At 38.8% G+C, this 17,241-nt stretch overlaps 1 protein-coding gene across 3 annotated transcripts in view; it reads right to left on the minus strand.

Moving 5' to 3' along the window:
- LOC121326916 (rho GTPase-activating protein SYDE2-like) overlaps positions 1-16,656 on the minus strand; it is a 45,006-nt gene extending 28,350 nt beyond the window's left edge. For 2 of the 3 annotated variants that reach the window (XM_041270565.1, XM_041270566.1), the window contains exons 1-2: positions 14,330-16,656; positions 6,699-7,412 (exon numbers count right to left, since the gene is read on the minus strand). In XM_041270565.1, the coding sequence (XP_041126499.1) occupies positions 6,699-7,412; positions 14,330-16,481 (2,866 nt within the window). In that variant the 5' untranslated portion in view covers positions 16,482-16,656. The remainder of the gene's footprint in view (positions 1-6,698; positions 7,413-14,329) is intronic. The other variant, XM_041270567.1, reaches the window with a different exon arrangement.
- Between the last annotated feature and the right edge of the window lie 585 nt (positions 16,657-17,241).

The following is a 17,241-nucleotide window of genomic DNA, read 5'->3' on the forward strand; positions in this document are numbered from 1 at the left end:
TTTCTTAGTCTGTTTTGTTCAGCAAGAGCCCATTTAGTGAACCCAGCCATTTGTACTAGATTCCTGTGGCCTTACTGATTCCTTTGTTGTCAATTTCAAAACTGCTTATCACATGACACTGCTGTAAATTAAACGTAAAATCGTGTGCTTACACTGCATCAACAAAACAGTGTTTGTTTTAAAAGGATTTTCTGATTCAATTGTTGTTAATAGATTATATTTATCAATTAACAAAATGAAAAGTGAGTGAACAGAAGAAAAATCTACATCAAATCAATATTTGGTGTGACCACCCTTTGCCTTCAAAACAGCATCAGTTCTTCTAGGTACACTTGCACACAGTTTTTGAAGGAACTCGGCAGGTAGGTTGGCCCAAACATCTTGGAGAACTAACCACAGTTCTTCTGTGGATTTAGGCAGCCTCAGTTGCTTCTCTCTCTTCATGTAATCCCAGACAGACTCGATGATGTTGAGATCAGGGCTCTGTGGGGGCCATACCATCACTTCCAGGACTCCTTGTTCTTCTTTACGCTGAAGATAGTTCTTAATGACTTTCGCTGTATGTTTGGGGTCTTTGTCATGCTGCAGGATAAATTTGGGGGCAATCAGATGCCTTCCTGATGGTATTGCATGATGGATAAGTATCTGCCTGTACTTCTCAACATTGAGGAGACCATTAATTCTGACCAAATCCCCAACTCCATTTGCAGAAATGCAGCCCCAAACTTGCAAGGAACCTCCACCATGCTTCACTGTTGCCTGCAGACACTCATTCGTGTACCGCTCTCCAGCCCTTCGGCGAACAAACTGCCTTCTGCTACAGCCAAAATTTCAAATTTTGACTCATCAGTCCAGAGCACCTGCTGCCATTTTTCTGCACCCCAGTTCCTGTGTTTTCGTGCATAGTTGAGTCACTTGGCCTTGTTTCCACGTGGGAGGTATGGCTTTTTGGCCGCAAGTCTTCCATGAAGGCCACTTCTGACCAGAATTCTCCGGACAGTAGATGGGTGTACCAAGGTCCCACTGTTTTATGCCAATTCTGAGCTGATGACATTGCTGGACATCTTCCGATTGCGAAGGGAAGTAAGTATGATGCGTCTTTCGTCTGCTGCAGTAAGTTTCCTTGGCCAACCACTGCATCTACAGTGCTCAACATTGCCCATTTCTTTGTGCTTCTTCATAAGAGCTTGGAAAGCACATCGGAAACCCCTATCTGCCTTGAAATTTCTGCCTGGGAGAGACCTTGCTGATGCAGTATAACTACCTTGTGTCTTGTTGCTGTGCTCAGTCTTGCCATGGTGTATGACTTTTGACAGTAAACTGTCTTCAGCAACCTCACCTTGTTAGCTGAGTTTGGCTGTTCCTCACCCAGTTTTATTCCTCCTACACAGCTGTTTCTATTTCAGTTAATGATTGTGTTTCAACCTACATATTGAATTGATGATCATTAGCACCTGTTTGGTATAATTGTTTAATCATACACCTGATTATAAGCCTAAAAAATCCCTGACTTTGTGCAAGTGTACCTAGAAGAATTGATGCTGTTTTGAAGGCAAAGGGTGGTCACACCAAATATGGATTTGATTTAGATTTTTCTTCTGTTCACTCTGCATTTAGTTAATTGATAAATATAATCTATTAACATGTCTATTTTTGAAAGCATTCTTACTTTACAGCATTTTTTCACACCTGCCTAAAACTTTTGCACAGAACTGTGTATATATATAAAATATTTGTTGTTGTTTATTTTAAAGATGTTTTGCTATTATCCGCTTTCTACTTGGGTAGTTGGCCAATGTATGTTAGCTTTGAATGAAAGGTTTTCTCTCATCAAAGTACTGTACATTGTTAAAATCAAAATACAGTACTTTCTTAAAATCTGAATAAAACTAGAGAATCTTTGCCAAGTACAAAGGGTCGCAAACTTCCTTTGATTAAGGACCCACCCTCAACTAAAAAACAAGGTAATGTCTAATCACAAAAAAGACAAATCGCTAAATCGTTAATAAAACATCTTCAATTATATCTCAATCCTAAAATTCTTGGTGATGCAAAACTGTTGGCTATATCTGTATATTGTCTATGGGTTTTACAAGGTCTACCTCTCACCACAACAGTTAAAGACATATACAGTACCAGTCAAAAGTTTGAGTACACCTGCTTGAAACCAGTTTTTTCATGATTATCTATGCTTTTAACTGTATAAACTTGTCTATAAACACTTAATATTTCATGATATGATCTAATGAAATATATAAGCTGATAATCATAAGTGAATTGCATTCAAAAATTTAATTTTTAAATGAAAATGTAAATCTTGTCAATTTCAATGAAATGGTCACCCAAAGCAAGGGGATTTCAGTCTGAAGCCCAAGTCATTAAAAAGCCTGAAATGTGTATAACACGGTGTTAGAACACTGGCCTAAGTATAAAAGTGTCTTTGTTAGATGTTCTCCGAGTTAGCTAGCATGTTACCTAAATAATCTTTTGTCACCAATTATTGTTAACAGATGAGGGTCCATGATTACTATAAATATAGGTAGCATAGGCACAAGTTTGTCATTCCTGAATGTAAGGCAGCAGAAAATGACAAAATACGCTCAGTTAAGCAAAGAAAAAAGTCTGTAATTACTTTAAGAAATGAAGGTCAATCTTTAAGACAAATCGCAAGAACTTTGCAAGTGTCTGTAACTGCAGTGGACAAGACCATCAAACGATTTCAAGAAACTGGCACTCATGAGGACAGAAGGTCAGGGAGGCCAAGGGTGACCTCAGAATCACAGAACAAGTTCAATCAATTCACAAGTGTGCGAAACCAGTGATTAACTGCCCCTGAAATACAAGCTCAGCTAAATGCTACTAGAAGTACAGATGTTTCACCATCAACTATTCAGAGGAGATTGCGTGAAGCTGGCCTAACTGGAAGAACTGCTGGAAAGAAACCATTGTTAAGAGTGCAGAATAAGAGGAAGAGACTTGCCTGGGCCAAAAATCACAGACACTGGACGTTTGAGGAGTGGAAGTCGGTCTTATGGACTGATGAGTCAAAATTTGAAATATTTGGGTTAAATTATTGTTGGTATTTGTATTTGTAAGAAACAGAGAAGGTGAGCGCATGACTTCTGCATGTGTGGTTCCCACTGTCAAGCATGGAGGAGGCAGTGTCATGGTCTGGGGTTGCTTTGCTGGTGACAGAGTTGGTGATCTTTACCAAGTCCATGGCAAGCTCAACCAGCATGGCTATCATAGCATATTTCAAAGGCATGCCATTCCATCAGGATTACGGCTAGTTGGGCAGTCCTTCATTCTTCAGCAAGATAATGACCCGTAACACACCTCAAAGTTGTGCAAGAACTATCTGGCCAAGAAGGAAAGTGAAGGACAACACAATCTAATAGAACTTGTATGGGACAAACTGGACAGAAGAGTCAAAGCAAAGCCACTCACAAGTGCCCTACATCTCAGGGAATTGCTGCAGAAGAGCTGGGAAGACATGTCGGGTGATTTCCTGCTGAAACTTGTTAATCGAATGCCTCGTGTTTGTGAGGCTGTTATTAAGGCAAAGGGTGGCTATTTTGAGGAATCCAAGATTTAGAGACAATTTTCAATTTTCTTGAACATTGCTTTGATACTCCTATGTTTTGTTTTGTATATTGTAACATGTGTTTTCATTTTCAAGTATTTACAGAAACGTATACGACATAAAACATTGTCAATTATGAAAAAATCTAGTTTCCAGCAAGTGTACTCAAACTTTTGACTGGTACTGTATCTATAAATATTTTGTGTTGTTTAACAAAAGCGCAATTTCCAGAATTTTTCTGGGGACAAAGTGGGCAACCATTGGCAGGAGCAACATAATCCTACCCACCATTAAGGCCATTCTCTAACTGTTTGGCCAATCAGTGCACATGCATTTTACTTAGAGTAGATATTTACAAAAAATATCTAAAACATGACAGCCTTTATAACAAGCCGTGTTATTAAACAAAAGGTGACTTTACCGGGCATCAGTGCGGTAGGGAGCAGTAAAGATGATGGAGTTAGAGCACATGGCCTACTAAAGGACTTAGTAGAGGTTCATTAGCTTAGCTCAGTAGGAACAGAAAGAGGGAGCCTCCCCTTATCCTCGAATCAAATGAAATGGAAACCAGCAACTCTTCTGTAAATGCTGCAGTCTCATTTCGATGGGATGTCACTTCAAATTAGAGCCAGAGAAATTGTCGATATTTTAACTAGTTTATATAAACTGGAGTGAGTCAATCTAGTTTCATCACTGTGACAGATGTCTAATTACTTAACAGCAGGGTCTGCTGTATCTCCCAAGCAGGCCACTCACTCTGATGAAGCAGAAGAGGCAGGTTTTGACACATTAGATTGTAAAACACAGAATACACAACAATTACCTTGCATTTATTGAAGAAACACTAGCAACCACCAGTGGTTTCAAATTATACACGCTCAACTCATACAACCAAAACAAAGGGAAAATGTAAACAATAAGTTAATACTATGCATTACTGTTTGAGATTTTTTTTTTTTAAAGCATGTAGTGAGATTTTCAATTCCTTTTTAAAATCAATTCCCAATTCCAATTCCATCAAAGGAATAGGAATTGGAATTGCTATTTTAGAGATATAATAATTGTTGTAATCACTGCTTCCATCTGATTAAAAGGGACTGGGAATTGGGAATCAATTTTTAAAAGGAATTAGGAATTGAAAAACAGAAACTGACCACAACCCTGGTCTAAAGCATGAAAATAGTTTCCAGGCCACACCAGGCCATACTAGGTTTATGTTTGCCTTTGCGCGTGAAATTGTTGGGATATTTTTCCAACAGAGTAACTGAATTCACCTGAGCAACGCTCAGTAATTCTTATGGATGAATTCCCTCAGATTCACATTTAAAACAATGCAAATATTTTATATTGTATCATGTTTAAAGAATTGTTAAACATCATGTGGCAGGCTGGCGAGTGGAAAGAGGCCCAGAGACAGACTGCAGTTCAAAAAAAAATAACTATTTTATTATAAATGAACACAAAAATGAAAGGGCACAAGGGCCAAAACAAAGCAATTTCAACACAAAGAAAGACAAAAAGCAAAACTTACAAAAATAACAATTTCCAGGCTGGGCGATGCCTTCACTGGATTCAAACTTTCTTAAACAACCCAAACAAAAAAACCAACCTGCTTCCTCAGCTCCCTCTCCCCAAATGAGAAGAGAGGCCTCCTTTTATATCAGGTGGCTGGGCGCTGATTGATCGTTAATCAACCTAATCAACCCCAGCCACCTGAACATAATAAACCCAGGCAGGCAGGGGAAGTTAACCCCATCCCTGCCAATTTAAAGGGCAGAGCTTTGCTCTGCCACACATCAATACAAACAGCAGAAGTTGATTTGAACTGTTGAACAAAGGTTGATTTGTATCTTGGATTCTAATAGATTAGCCTTTTGAACAAAGGGATAGGGTTACAATAAATAACACAGACTGAAGCTATATACTTCTGATAAATGTTGATGTCCTTAGTTAATGTAATGTCTGAACTGGTTTTAGCGTTTAAATGCTCAATGCACAAAATCCAGTTTTGCATGCCCAGCAATCCTGACTAAATAAAAACAGATAGCATCGTGTGCAGCATGGAGAACATCAACACAATTAATGATCCATCTTTAAGTCTTCAAGCACCCATGAACTGCAGGCTGCTTAGCAAAGCTGACAGCATTTGTTAGTTCACACACGACAGTCACCATATCTCCCATTCACAGCCCAAAAGAACGAATGGACAGCCAGAGAGTGCCAGAGATGGGCTTTCAGTCTACTTGCATCTGCCCAGCTTGTGTGGTGCCCTTACCACTAAACTACTCACCAAACCAACAGGTAACTATGGCAACATTGGAAAGACAGAGTCATTGCACCATAATACACTATCTTTAATGCCGTGTTTTAAAAGCAAAGTCAGCAGCATACATTGCCTAGATACTGCCAACACTAATGTAATGCAGACATGCACCTTTTTAAACATAGTTAAGCAGCATTTGTCTCTCACGTAGTTTACTGTTTCACTGTGATGAAAAAATTTTAAAAGACTATGGGCTATGCCATGTCCTTGTTACTATATACGAAAACAGTACTACTGCCTGTCTAAATTATACTAAAATTAAGGAAAGAAATACAACCAATAAAGACTAGTCCCACTAAGTTTTTTCAAGGATTAAAGGTTTCTGCTTCTGTGATATTACATCACTACAGTACCACTGCATGAAGAGAAACTACATACAGGTGTAGCTGTTTCCTAGAACAAGATATGTAAATGCAATGCAGATGATCCTGCTGCTGCTGCTGTATATCCTCCCTGCATTGTTGTTCCACTGTCCACAACAAACAAGAACCAGCCAGCCACCCACCCACCCCCGTAAATTCAATAGATTTCCTAGTAAAGTTACACAACACTTCACAGACTTCTGCATACCACTGTGTTGGGCTATCAGAAGTCCTAATTATAGGTTGATCTGTACATCTGTCAAAATGATTGTTTAGTACTTGGCAACATCAAAAGTGTTATTTTATTTATTTATTTTTTAAGTGTGAATGTCTTTTTTGAGGCTTCTTTTACCATCTAACAAGGTTATAATGATTAAATATTACAATATATTTATTTATTATTGCTCTTTTGATATAGCAACGTACTTACCTGCAGTGCTGGGCTTGGGAGCTGGATTTTCTTCTATAGCCGCCCCTCTCCCTGGTTTGCATGCAAATAACTGCCTGTGCAGCTGCAAACGCTCAGTGGAATGTACGGAATTTGCAAGATTCATCTCGCTGGTTGGAACAGCCTGACAGTCCTCCAGAATCTGAGAGGAATTTGGGGAGCTACCAGCCGTGGTGGACTCCAGCCACTTAACCAAGTCCCCATTGCTCAGTTTCCTCTGGCTACTGACTGGGACCGGGGAATGGACAGCTTGCGGGTTCTTACCCCTTGCAGCAGGGCAAAGCCCCTGGGCCAACTCAGGCTCCTCATCCTCTGGGATGGGGTTGTACCAAATGTCTCCTTCATCGTCAGCATCGTTTTCCTCAGCTGGGTCTACCATGCGTGCACAGGTGAGAGTGGGGCTCACAGTTATGTGCACAGTCTGAACCCCCTGTCCTGCTAACAGTGTGGTATTGGTCCCACTCTGATGTGGGTTTTCAGGGCTAGATGGATTGGCCATGTGACCACAATCGTCCTCCGTGGCAGCGGCGCACTCCTCGTGAGACTGGGGTTTGTGGGAGCTCTGCTCCAGCCAGTTGCGCTTCTTTGACACAGTGATGCTGTTGACAGGGGCCTTGGGCTCGTTGACCTCGTTATACCTGATCACTCTTCGATCCCGGCGGCACACGCTCGAGCTGCGTACGTTCCCAGTTAGGTCTGGAAAGGAGAAACAGGGGTGAGTCTCAACAAAAGAGTTTCACTTCAAATGGTAGCAGAGTGTCAAAAGCTACAGGACAGTATGCACTGTCTAATTCTCTTTTACTTATTTAAAAAAGATAATTTTTTATTTTTTATTCTTGTAGCATGTAATACCCAGTATATCTTTTTTTTCATAATTATTTAAATAAAGCATAAAACATGTATAAATCCCTACGGATGCAGAAAAGACTCTCTAAATGCAGTAAGTGGCAAATAAATAAATACAGATATCTAAATTATATTAAAAATAAATAATAACATTATAGACCACACATTAAAAGACTGTTACACTGTACAAAAACACTATAAAACCAATTTAAATTAAAACAACAAAAGTGACAAATTGAAGCAAGACATGTATTCTTAAAGTCAGAATGACACTTTTTATAGAAAAGCAATGACAGGCTATCCCAAGCATGTGATCACACAGCTGCAGTATCTTCTGACTGGATTTCAGTCAAGCCACTCTGAAGGCATTCTGTACCAAAAATACTAATGTCTAAGACAGATGTCTGAAAACATACTGGGGTGGTTTTTCCACTACAATGTCTGAATAAACAGTCTAAAGCAATATATTCTGTTTTGATTACTTAGGGAATTTCCACACCACTAGCCACACTTTAGTCAGGTACTACCATCCAACAATTAAAAGGACAAGACACCACCAGGTAACATTCAATTAGAACATACACAAAAATGCAACTTACTCATGTCTGTCTGTAGCTTTCTAAAACAGAACATTTGTGTACAGTAGAACTCTGCTCAAGTGCACAAAGCATAATAAATTAAGGGATCCAAACAAATGGAAGTACGTTGGCATGAAAGCTGGAACAACCAAGACGTCTATGCTGTCTTAGTATGCTGACATGCGTTTCTGAGTAGAATACCCAGCTGTTTCTCATTACAGTGGAACATTTTTAACAATAATAATTGAGCATTCCAAATTAGGAAAAAAATCAGGGTAAAGGAAAAACATTGGCAACGACTACATTTAAAACAAAAAAAAAAGACATTTGTTCCTTTAGTAATTTAAATTCAGGACAGTCACAGAATTTGTTTTTTTTGGAACATTTTCAATTCGGTCACCAATGTACACTTTACAAATAAATCAATTACTAATGCAATTATAAAATTCTGTCACTACCAAAAATTACAGAATGACTGTAACTGTAACGTAGTTATAATCTGATCTGCTGATATTGTGCCCACTAACTATGCTCAATATATTTTCTATGCCCAGTTTATTTTACCATTATGGGACATTCTGAAAGAACAAAGATTGAAGACTAAGATCATTTATGAACCCCATTGTGACTCTGCTCTAGCAGCATTGAAATAAATACATTTCTACATTGACTCATGGGAGCATTGCACAGCGCATCACAACACCGCAGTATCTTCCACTGGGAAGCACATGTCTTTAAAAGGGTCTTTCATAATACACACTGCGGCATGCTGACACACGCTCTGCATTCCAGGACTGCACCACATATTTACTGGCTAGTTCTCCATTTTCACAATGTGATGCACCGATAAGATGTAGTACAGTACCAGCACCCCTGTAATCAAAAATGTTCCGGAGAGCACGTGCAGTTGTTTTTGATGACATTTTATGATACAACGTGCCACGTTTCCTTTCCAGAAATGATATGATTTTTTTTGTTTTACTCACAGTATCTACCCCATTAATTAAGCACACAGTAAATGACTTTATTATTGTACCCAGATAGTTTAAACACAAACTTGAATGATCCAATAAGTAGACACAGGTTGCAACGAATAACATACTCTTTCAAAAGGTAAGAGGAAACGTCACGAGGTGTCTTTTGAAAAGTGATTTAAGACCACATATTGGGATACATACATTGCTGTTGACTGTAGCTTTTAGCTTGACCGTCTGGATCACCCTTGTATCTTCTCATATTCAGAACTATAGTTTTAATTATGTTATGCTTGTGTCAGAGAGGAATGTTTTTAATTTATTGAAAGAAAACATTTCAAAGCCATCCTGGTTACCCCAAGCGGCTTTCAAACACCAGCTTAGTCTATTATTCATATATGATGTCTAAACAGCTTACAGAAATAGACTTGGGAAACATAAGGCTACATATAGTAATCTAGCCAATGTTCAGTGTCACAAATTCACCAGCACATGTCTGAACCTGGTAAACAGCTTGTCATCTGAACACGAGAAAACTGCAATCTATCCTGCATGTAACCTTATCAGTGTGACACCATAATAAATTATATGCAGCCCTAAGATATACAGCAGCAGCAGCATCTTGAGCTCAAGGGTGTGAAGTGATACATCTGTCTGAAGCAGGGCTAGGAAGTTGGGTAGTGTTGTCAGGAGTAAGTAACAAAATAAAATCTGAACTCTGAAACCACAAGGATTTATTTAAAAGTTTAGCAGCTTTCAAATGTTTTATAACCGACTAAAAGAAGTAATGTGCTACATGCTAAGCATGCTGGTTCTTTCAAAAAACTAATCACAATAAACATGTAGCAGCACTGTATATTACTACAATGCATTTCATTATTATTATTATTATTATTATTATTATTATTATTATATTATTATTTTTTTTTTTTTTTTTTTTTTTTTTTTTTTTTAAAACGTCGTAAGTATTTAGATAGTTTTAAACAAAACCCAACAAGGGGCTGCTTTATGACTTCCTTAGGTCTTGTAGGTTTACTTAAAAAAAAAAAAAAAAAAAAAAAAAAAAAAAACTAACTGTTGCATAGCAAGAGGCTGAATTCAGTAAACACTAGCAGATATGTCACTTGACTTGACTCATCACCCAGTCAAATTCACTATACAAGACACGGCATCAATTGTGAATTTCCTGTACCCTAGAAATCAACAAAAAAAATCACTTGTGGCACCTATGCTGTTAACAGTAAATAGTGTCAGCTTTGAAACAAAGTTAATGTTCATGGGGAGAACAGTTGCTTATTATTTAATTCTGTATTCACACTCAAAGCCAAGTTAATTCCAACAGAGTAACAGTGTTTGCATTATTATACTTAACCTTAAGCAAACCGCTTGCCTTTCCACTGAATAATACGATTTCTCTACAAAGCTGTAGAATTCCAAACTCAATTAAAACAAAAAATATTTTGCCTCCCAAGTCAACTATTGCAACCATTTCAAAGAACAAAAGCATATATGCTTTTTTTATGCCATACCCCATTGTTCTTTAGAATTAAAAGAAAACCAATTGAAATTGTCTGTCATGCATGAATCTTTTTTTTGTATTCTGTCACCTGCTATGAACAAAATTCATATTACAAAAAGTATTTAAATGAAAGTGTTTAAAGCCCTCCAGGATGCAGGCCCACTGCTGACTTCTGTAAATTTAATTTAAACCAAAATCTCCAGCAAGTTTTATTGACCCCCAGGTACAACACACAAAAAGCTTGGCTCTCAAATGACCCTGTTCCAAAAACTGAAGAGACCTTTCTTATGTCTGGAATCTGAACCTAAAGCTATCAATTCCTCTCAATGCAACCCTGATGACGAAGTTAATTTGACAGCTCATCACTGCAGCATTTTCATCCCATTTAACAGCAAAACCAACAGTTACAAGAAAACACCACGTATGATATCTGTCACTCACTCTTCATGTCAGGTTTCTGGCTCTTCAACCCTCAAAGTAAATAAAATAAACAATCCAACAGTCAGACTTCAGCTATAGTCTCATCTATGTGCAACTTGCAAACATAAAAGAAAATCAGATATGTAAATCACAAAATTTTTTTTAAAAAATACTCAAAATCCTGCTTCATTCATTCAAAGAAATTAATCTTGTAAACTTGAAAAGTACTTAAGTTTCTATAAAAAAAAAAAAACTAAATAATAAAGCATCATACTTTATAGTAATAGTTTTCTAAAACAACAAAAAAACAGGAACTAATTATTAGTGTTCATTAACAATTATATACAGTAATAAATAATTCACACAGACTGTAATTCAATTGAGCTTCATAAACCACAAAGCATTTATCACTGTCACAGGAGACTGAATTGTTATTATTCATAATGCATGGTAGAAAAAGAGATGGATGAACTTAAACAGTGCAATTTTGTATGTGTTTTAAAATAAATAATGCTGCATTTTATGGGCAAATGGAAGCTACTCCAGAAATATGGAAATATTGTCTCTAGCTTTAATCTAGCAAGTCTTTCCACTATTTGGTACAGTATAGGGCAATTTGTTTCAACACTACATAGAAAGCCTACAGGCATCTGTGCAGTACACAAAAAATTAACTTTAGCCAATTTTTTTTTTTTGTTTTGTTTCCCAATTGAAACAGTTTACCGCAGAACAACCCCCCAGACATTTGCTCAGGAAAATCCAACTCAATAAAACATACACAGAACTGCAACATGATGTAATCTGCCATTAGCAGGTGAAAGACAATACTGTGTTTACTATGAAATCTAAACAGTGACTCTACACTAGATTATAAAACAGGTGTTCAGAAAACCAACATCAAGAATATGGCAAAGAGTTAGCTGAATGATTTAACTATACACTAACTAGAAAAAGCTCCAAGCTGTAATGTGAATCTGGCAGTTAGCTCAGTATATAAATTAGCACCACCCTGCATTCATTATAAAGAGCGTAGTACCATGGCACACACAAGTTAAGCAGTAGGTGCTATTTTAAAACATTTCCCTGGAAGGCACTTCATTACATACTAGTTATTAGTTCTTGTTTTGTTTAAGTTTCATCCTCCCTTAGCCCCTTGATGTCTGTGGAGTTCAAATGCCCCTAGAGTAAACAGTTATTCTGAGAGTGGTGGTCAGCAGAGTGCACTAGGGAGCCTACCTGCAGAGTAGTAGAGTTATAGCTAGCAGAGTTATAGCTGCACTGATCAACATGCAAATAAAACAATACCCAGCCACAAATCTGACAGCGATGGCAGCAGCTGTTCACTCTGGACTAATAAACAGCCTTGAATGAACCTCTCAGAAAAAAAAAAATAAACAATGGTTGTCTGGAACCAAAATTGTCATTTGAATTATTACATGATGACAAACTGTGAGTCAGCCGACACTAATATGAGCAATTTCAGTTGCTCCAATATTGTTACAATGGATCTGAAACATTTCCACACCTCTCCTAACCTAGAGGGTCTAGGGAAACACAAGCAAAATTATTCAAATGTGTTCCCAAAGAATGAATTGCACAGATTAAGAGAAATCTTAGCAGAATTACTAAGCAAACCTAGAAATTTTACAACACAAAATGTACATACATACACCTTCATATGTATTAATATTTTACATTTAAACTTTGCACTGGAGCAAATGCACACTTTCTGACAGGTTGTTCTGAAGGATTTAACATACAAAGTACTATACATGTATCACCATCAACACCACTCAAAATCAACACGCACATTTAATACTGATCTACAGGAAGCTTTCTGTTTGGTCAAATACATTTTAGAATGCTTATCAAAATATAAATGTAGTGTTTTTATTATTTACTTATTAGATTTGAGTTGTATACTTGTAAGTTTGCACTGTATAACAAAATAAAAAAGATCTATTTTAAATTACTGAAAAATAATATGTAAAGAAAAGGGTCCAGTTATAATGTGTAGTCTTTAAAGAAGCTAAACTCAGGCCTAAAGGGGAAAGTCTGGTTTTAAAACTGGGGTACTCTGGTCCTGTTCAAGAAAGGTAAACAACCTTTACAACAAAAACCCCTACAGCAAATTATCACATAACCATTCCAAAGCTGGCTGGGAATCTGCTGAAACTGAAAATACCACGTGTTGCTCTTAAACATCTTAACCTGTATAATCTCATTGCTAGGTCGATTTCTTAACATATTTTTAAAAAACAAAAACCTTATCATAATAATCTTTAAAAAAATAAAAAAAATAAAAACTAATCAAATTTCCTAAGGAAAAAAAAAAAAACATTATTAGTATTAAAATGTTTTATTTTATTATTTTTTTGAATGTATTTATTTATTTACTTCCTTTATAACAACTTCTGAACAGAAGGTGTCCCTGCACGAAAGGCTTGAGATTACCCTTAGCTGGCTCAAATGATCGGTTCGGCATTCTTGGAATGTGTGCTCCCTGCTTCATAGTGTTTAAACACTTTGTTATAAAGGCTGCTACTTTGTAACTATTTACACTGGTTACCGAGTCTTCATAAACTCATCAAATGCAGGCATAGGTGCAGAAAGACGAGCCAGCTCAGAGCATTCGAATACTGAGTTTAAGATTTATAAACCCAATCCCTAATCTTAATTAAATTTAGGGTTAGGGCTAGGGCAATGGCTCAAACAGAACGTTTTATGTGTTCGAAAGAATACAGAGCAGTTTTACATTTGCCCGGTTTTGTGAACCAGGTAAACAGCGTGGCTGCACCTATGCAGAAATACCATTAAATAAATCAACACCTTTGAAACTCGTACATAATCTAAGCAAGACAACCTAGTGGTTTCATACTTCAGCCACATACTTACCACTACATGTGGGAAATACAGACATGCAAATAATTCATTGGTATATAGTATATTCAATTAATTTACGTAGAACTGATATAACTGCAAACATGAACAGAAAAGGACGTTAGTATCTAACACCTGCAAATACTGTTAAAACAGGCTCCCGTCACCTTGTTACTTCTACACCAAGTTCACTTAAATAACCTCCCCACTAGTTAATAACAGCAAGACCATCCACCAGTGTTAGCGACCACGAGAAAAGCAAAGAGGCGAGTTATTCCATCTCTTTGCTTCGGGTCCAGAAGGAGTCAGTCGCCAGCAGGATGCTTTGCTGAAAATAGTTCAGTGAGAAGGCGGCCCAATGAAGAATGGATCCAGTTGCCACAGCAACGTGCCTACCTGTCTGCAGGATTGTCTGGCTATTAGACTCAGACTTGCTTCCTTGCCCTCCAGATGAGCGAGGGTCCTGTGACGTCTTCTTTGAAACTTTTTCTTTCTTGACAGCCTGACCTCGGAGCGACCTCGAAGACCCTCTGCCCCGGAGAGAAGAGCCCGTGATGCGCTGTTTCATTTCTGAGGACAGCAAGCGGCCTTTGTGTATCCACTGCTGCATCTTGTTGACCGTCACCACGACCGGCTTTGCAGAATTCACCTGACCTTCGTTACAATCGGCTATTTTGCTGTCCATGACTTCAACGGCATCGCTTGAGTCTGTGGAACTAGTCACAGAACCACTGCTCTCATTCAGCAGCAAGTTGTCCCGGTATTGCAACAAATCGTCGCTACTTATGCCATCATGAGAGGGCAGGCGCTTAGAGTGGCTGCTTTGTGTAACCAAGTAGTGCATTTCAGTTTCACCATATCGTGTATCATTGGAAACCTGGAAGGAATGGTTTTTTAAATCATGTGTACTACCTAAAGCATGCTCTGTGGTGTATTTGACATCTCCAGCACTAACTGACCTCTGCAGTAAGGGTGGCCTTCTTGCAACAACCTGTATGTTTTCAACGCTTTTGCTGACTACTTTCCGTTTAGCAGAGCCATTGCAGATTTCTGTGTGATTCACAAGCAAAGAATCGGATACATGTGGAGGATTGTCTCCAGAAGACCATGCATCACTATCTAAAGCCCTGACAGAAAAGTGTGTGCAAACACTATCTTGTGAATGACAACTCGGCGTGCTCATGTTATCACAAAACCCACTGATACCTGGCTGACTGTCGATGCTGATGTCGTGCATTGCGTTTATAAGCAAATAATATGCTTCCTTTAGTTGAGTCCTGAGCCTGTCTGTCTCCTCTGCACTGTCATTTGCACCTTTTCCGAAACCGCCTCCAGTTTCACAAGTGACTAAACTGGAAATGGGGGTACCCTTCGAGGTATTATTATTATTATGTATTTGAAGTTCAGGCTCATAGCACGATAGGGTTTCGTTATCATAATAATCATCATCTTCACTGTCTATTGAATTGTGGCGTTGGATTCCCTCCCTCGGTTCTAAACGTGTGTAATTCTGGCAAGCAAGGCTGGGGACTAAATTCTCCAAATCAGTTGGGAAAAATGCTGGATCTTGCAAATTAACGGAACCGTATTCTCTGGAACATGTCAAGCCACTGACATAACGTTCTGCGTGTTTGATCAACGAGCTCTCTCCCAGTGTGCCGGTGGCACGTCGCAAGCACTCTGCTGGAGCAGCAAAGGTGTACATTTGTTTCTCATTCACTTGCACATCTGTTTCGTGGTTTCTATTAAAAACAGCAGGGAAGTTTGGCTCTGTTCTCTTAATAAAATTCCCTATTAATCCAAAATCGTAATCAGATTGCTGGAAAAAATCCGTCTCGTCCCCAAGGGTCACAAAATCTTTTAATTTACCCATATTTTTAATCTCAGAAACATGATATTGGCCACCTGTCAAACTCGTACTAGCAGTTGTCACCGCATCTGAAGAAGCCCTTCCTGGTAAACCGTGATTTTCACAAATCCCAAATCCGATCGAGTCTCCGGAATACTGTCGGGGAATTTGCTTATGTCCATCTGGTCCGCCCAATGACCCTGGTATCGCTAGTCTCATGAAACTGGAATCTTTCTCATTAAAACTTCTCAATCTGCCTGCTTTGCTACCTTTTGCAATGGCATCTCTTAAGGAGACCCCAAAGAGCTGTTCATTAACTCTGAAGTGAAACTCGTCGCTGCTCTGTACAACCCCCTGCCTGTTTATCGGGTCCAGGGTCTCGCAATGTGAAGATGCAGTCCCAACAACCACGCTTTCACATAGCAAATTGACTTCCCTCTTAACATCAAAATCCCCATTTAAGTAACTATCTTTAACCCACATCGTGTTTTGCACCACATTCACACCTCCAGCACTGCTGAACACCCCAGCCTGCTCGTCTTGCTCGTCTCCCTGCTGCAGCTGCAAAACTTTTTCTTTACCTTCACGATTACCACCATTTGCAGCAGCAGCAACGCTGAAACCCCCAGCTGTCGTCCCTTTCTTTGATTTCTTCCCACGAAGTTTTGCTAGTAATGTCCTCCGCAGAGGATCGGCCATTCCTTTTCGCCCTGTGTTTCTCCAGTTTTAGTGGGTGCTCTCTGGCGAGTTAAAAGCTGTTTGGGTGACTTGTCTCCAGACCAAAGCTCCCTGACGCTCCAAGCACCTCTCCATTCTCCAGCCGTGTCTCTGCAGCTTTCTTTCAGCGTCTCTCTCCCTCTCTCTTGCTCACTTGCACTCTCTCTCTCTCTCTCTCTCTCTCTCTCTCCCTGCAGCCCATCAAATACTTCGAGTATTTGCAGTGAGGGTCAAAGGGAATAGCAGTATTGCGCAAGCTCGCTTTGCTTACCAAACACTTCTTTCCGGTGTGGCGGGTGTATATTTACATATCGCTAAGTGGGTGCTGTGTTATTTTTAGGATACACAGTTTAGTTGTTACTGCAGCAGCAGTAGAGTGAGAAGCAATGCGTAACATAATTCCATTGGATTCTGAGGGGGTTCAGTTTGTTCCATAGCGTTCATTGAAGCATCTGCACTGCACATTATGTCATTATACATCCTTGTCGGTGCCAGATTCCACGGATTGTACTGCTGCATTTAAATGATACATGCTGTTACTGAGGTATCTGCATGATCGCGATTTTGTGCGTTTATTCTGTAGTTTACTATTTGATTTCTTAAGCAATGATTCAGAGGACGTGAAAGGTGAATTATGTTTGACTTAAGCCTGCACGGCAGTCATAATGCGTTTAGGAAATTCTGCCATGTTAAGGCAAACTTTATATTTATTTCCAGTGGTTAATGTGTGTGGACTCTTGTG

The sequence above is a fragment of the Polyodon spathula genome, chromosome 14 (genome assembly GCF_017654505.1).
Source record: "Polyodon spathula isolate WHYD16114869_AA chromosome 14, ASM1765450v1, whole genome shotgun sequence".
NCBI classification, from domain to species: Eukaryota; Metazoa; Chordata; class Actinopteri; order Acipenseriformes; family Polyodontidae; genus Polyodon; species Polyodon spathula.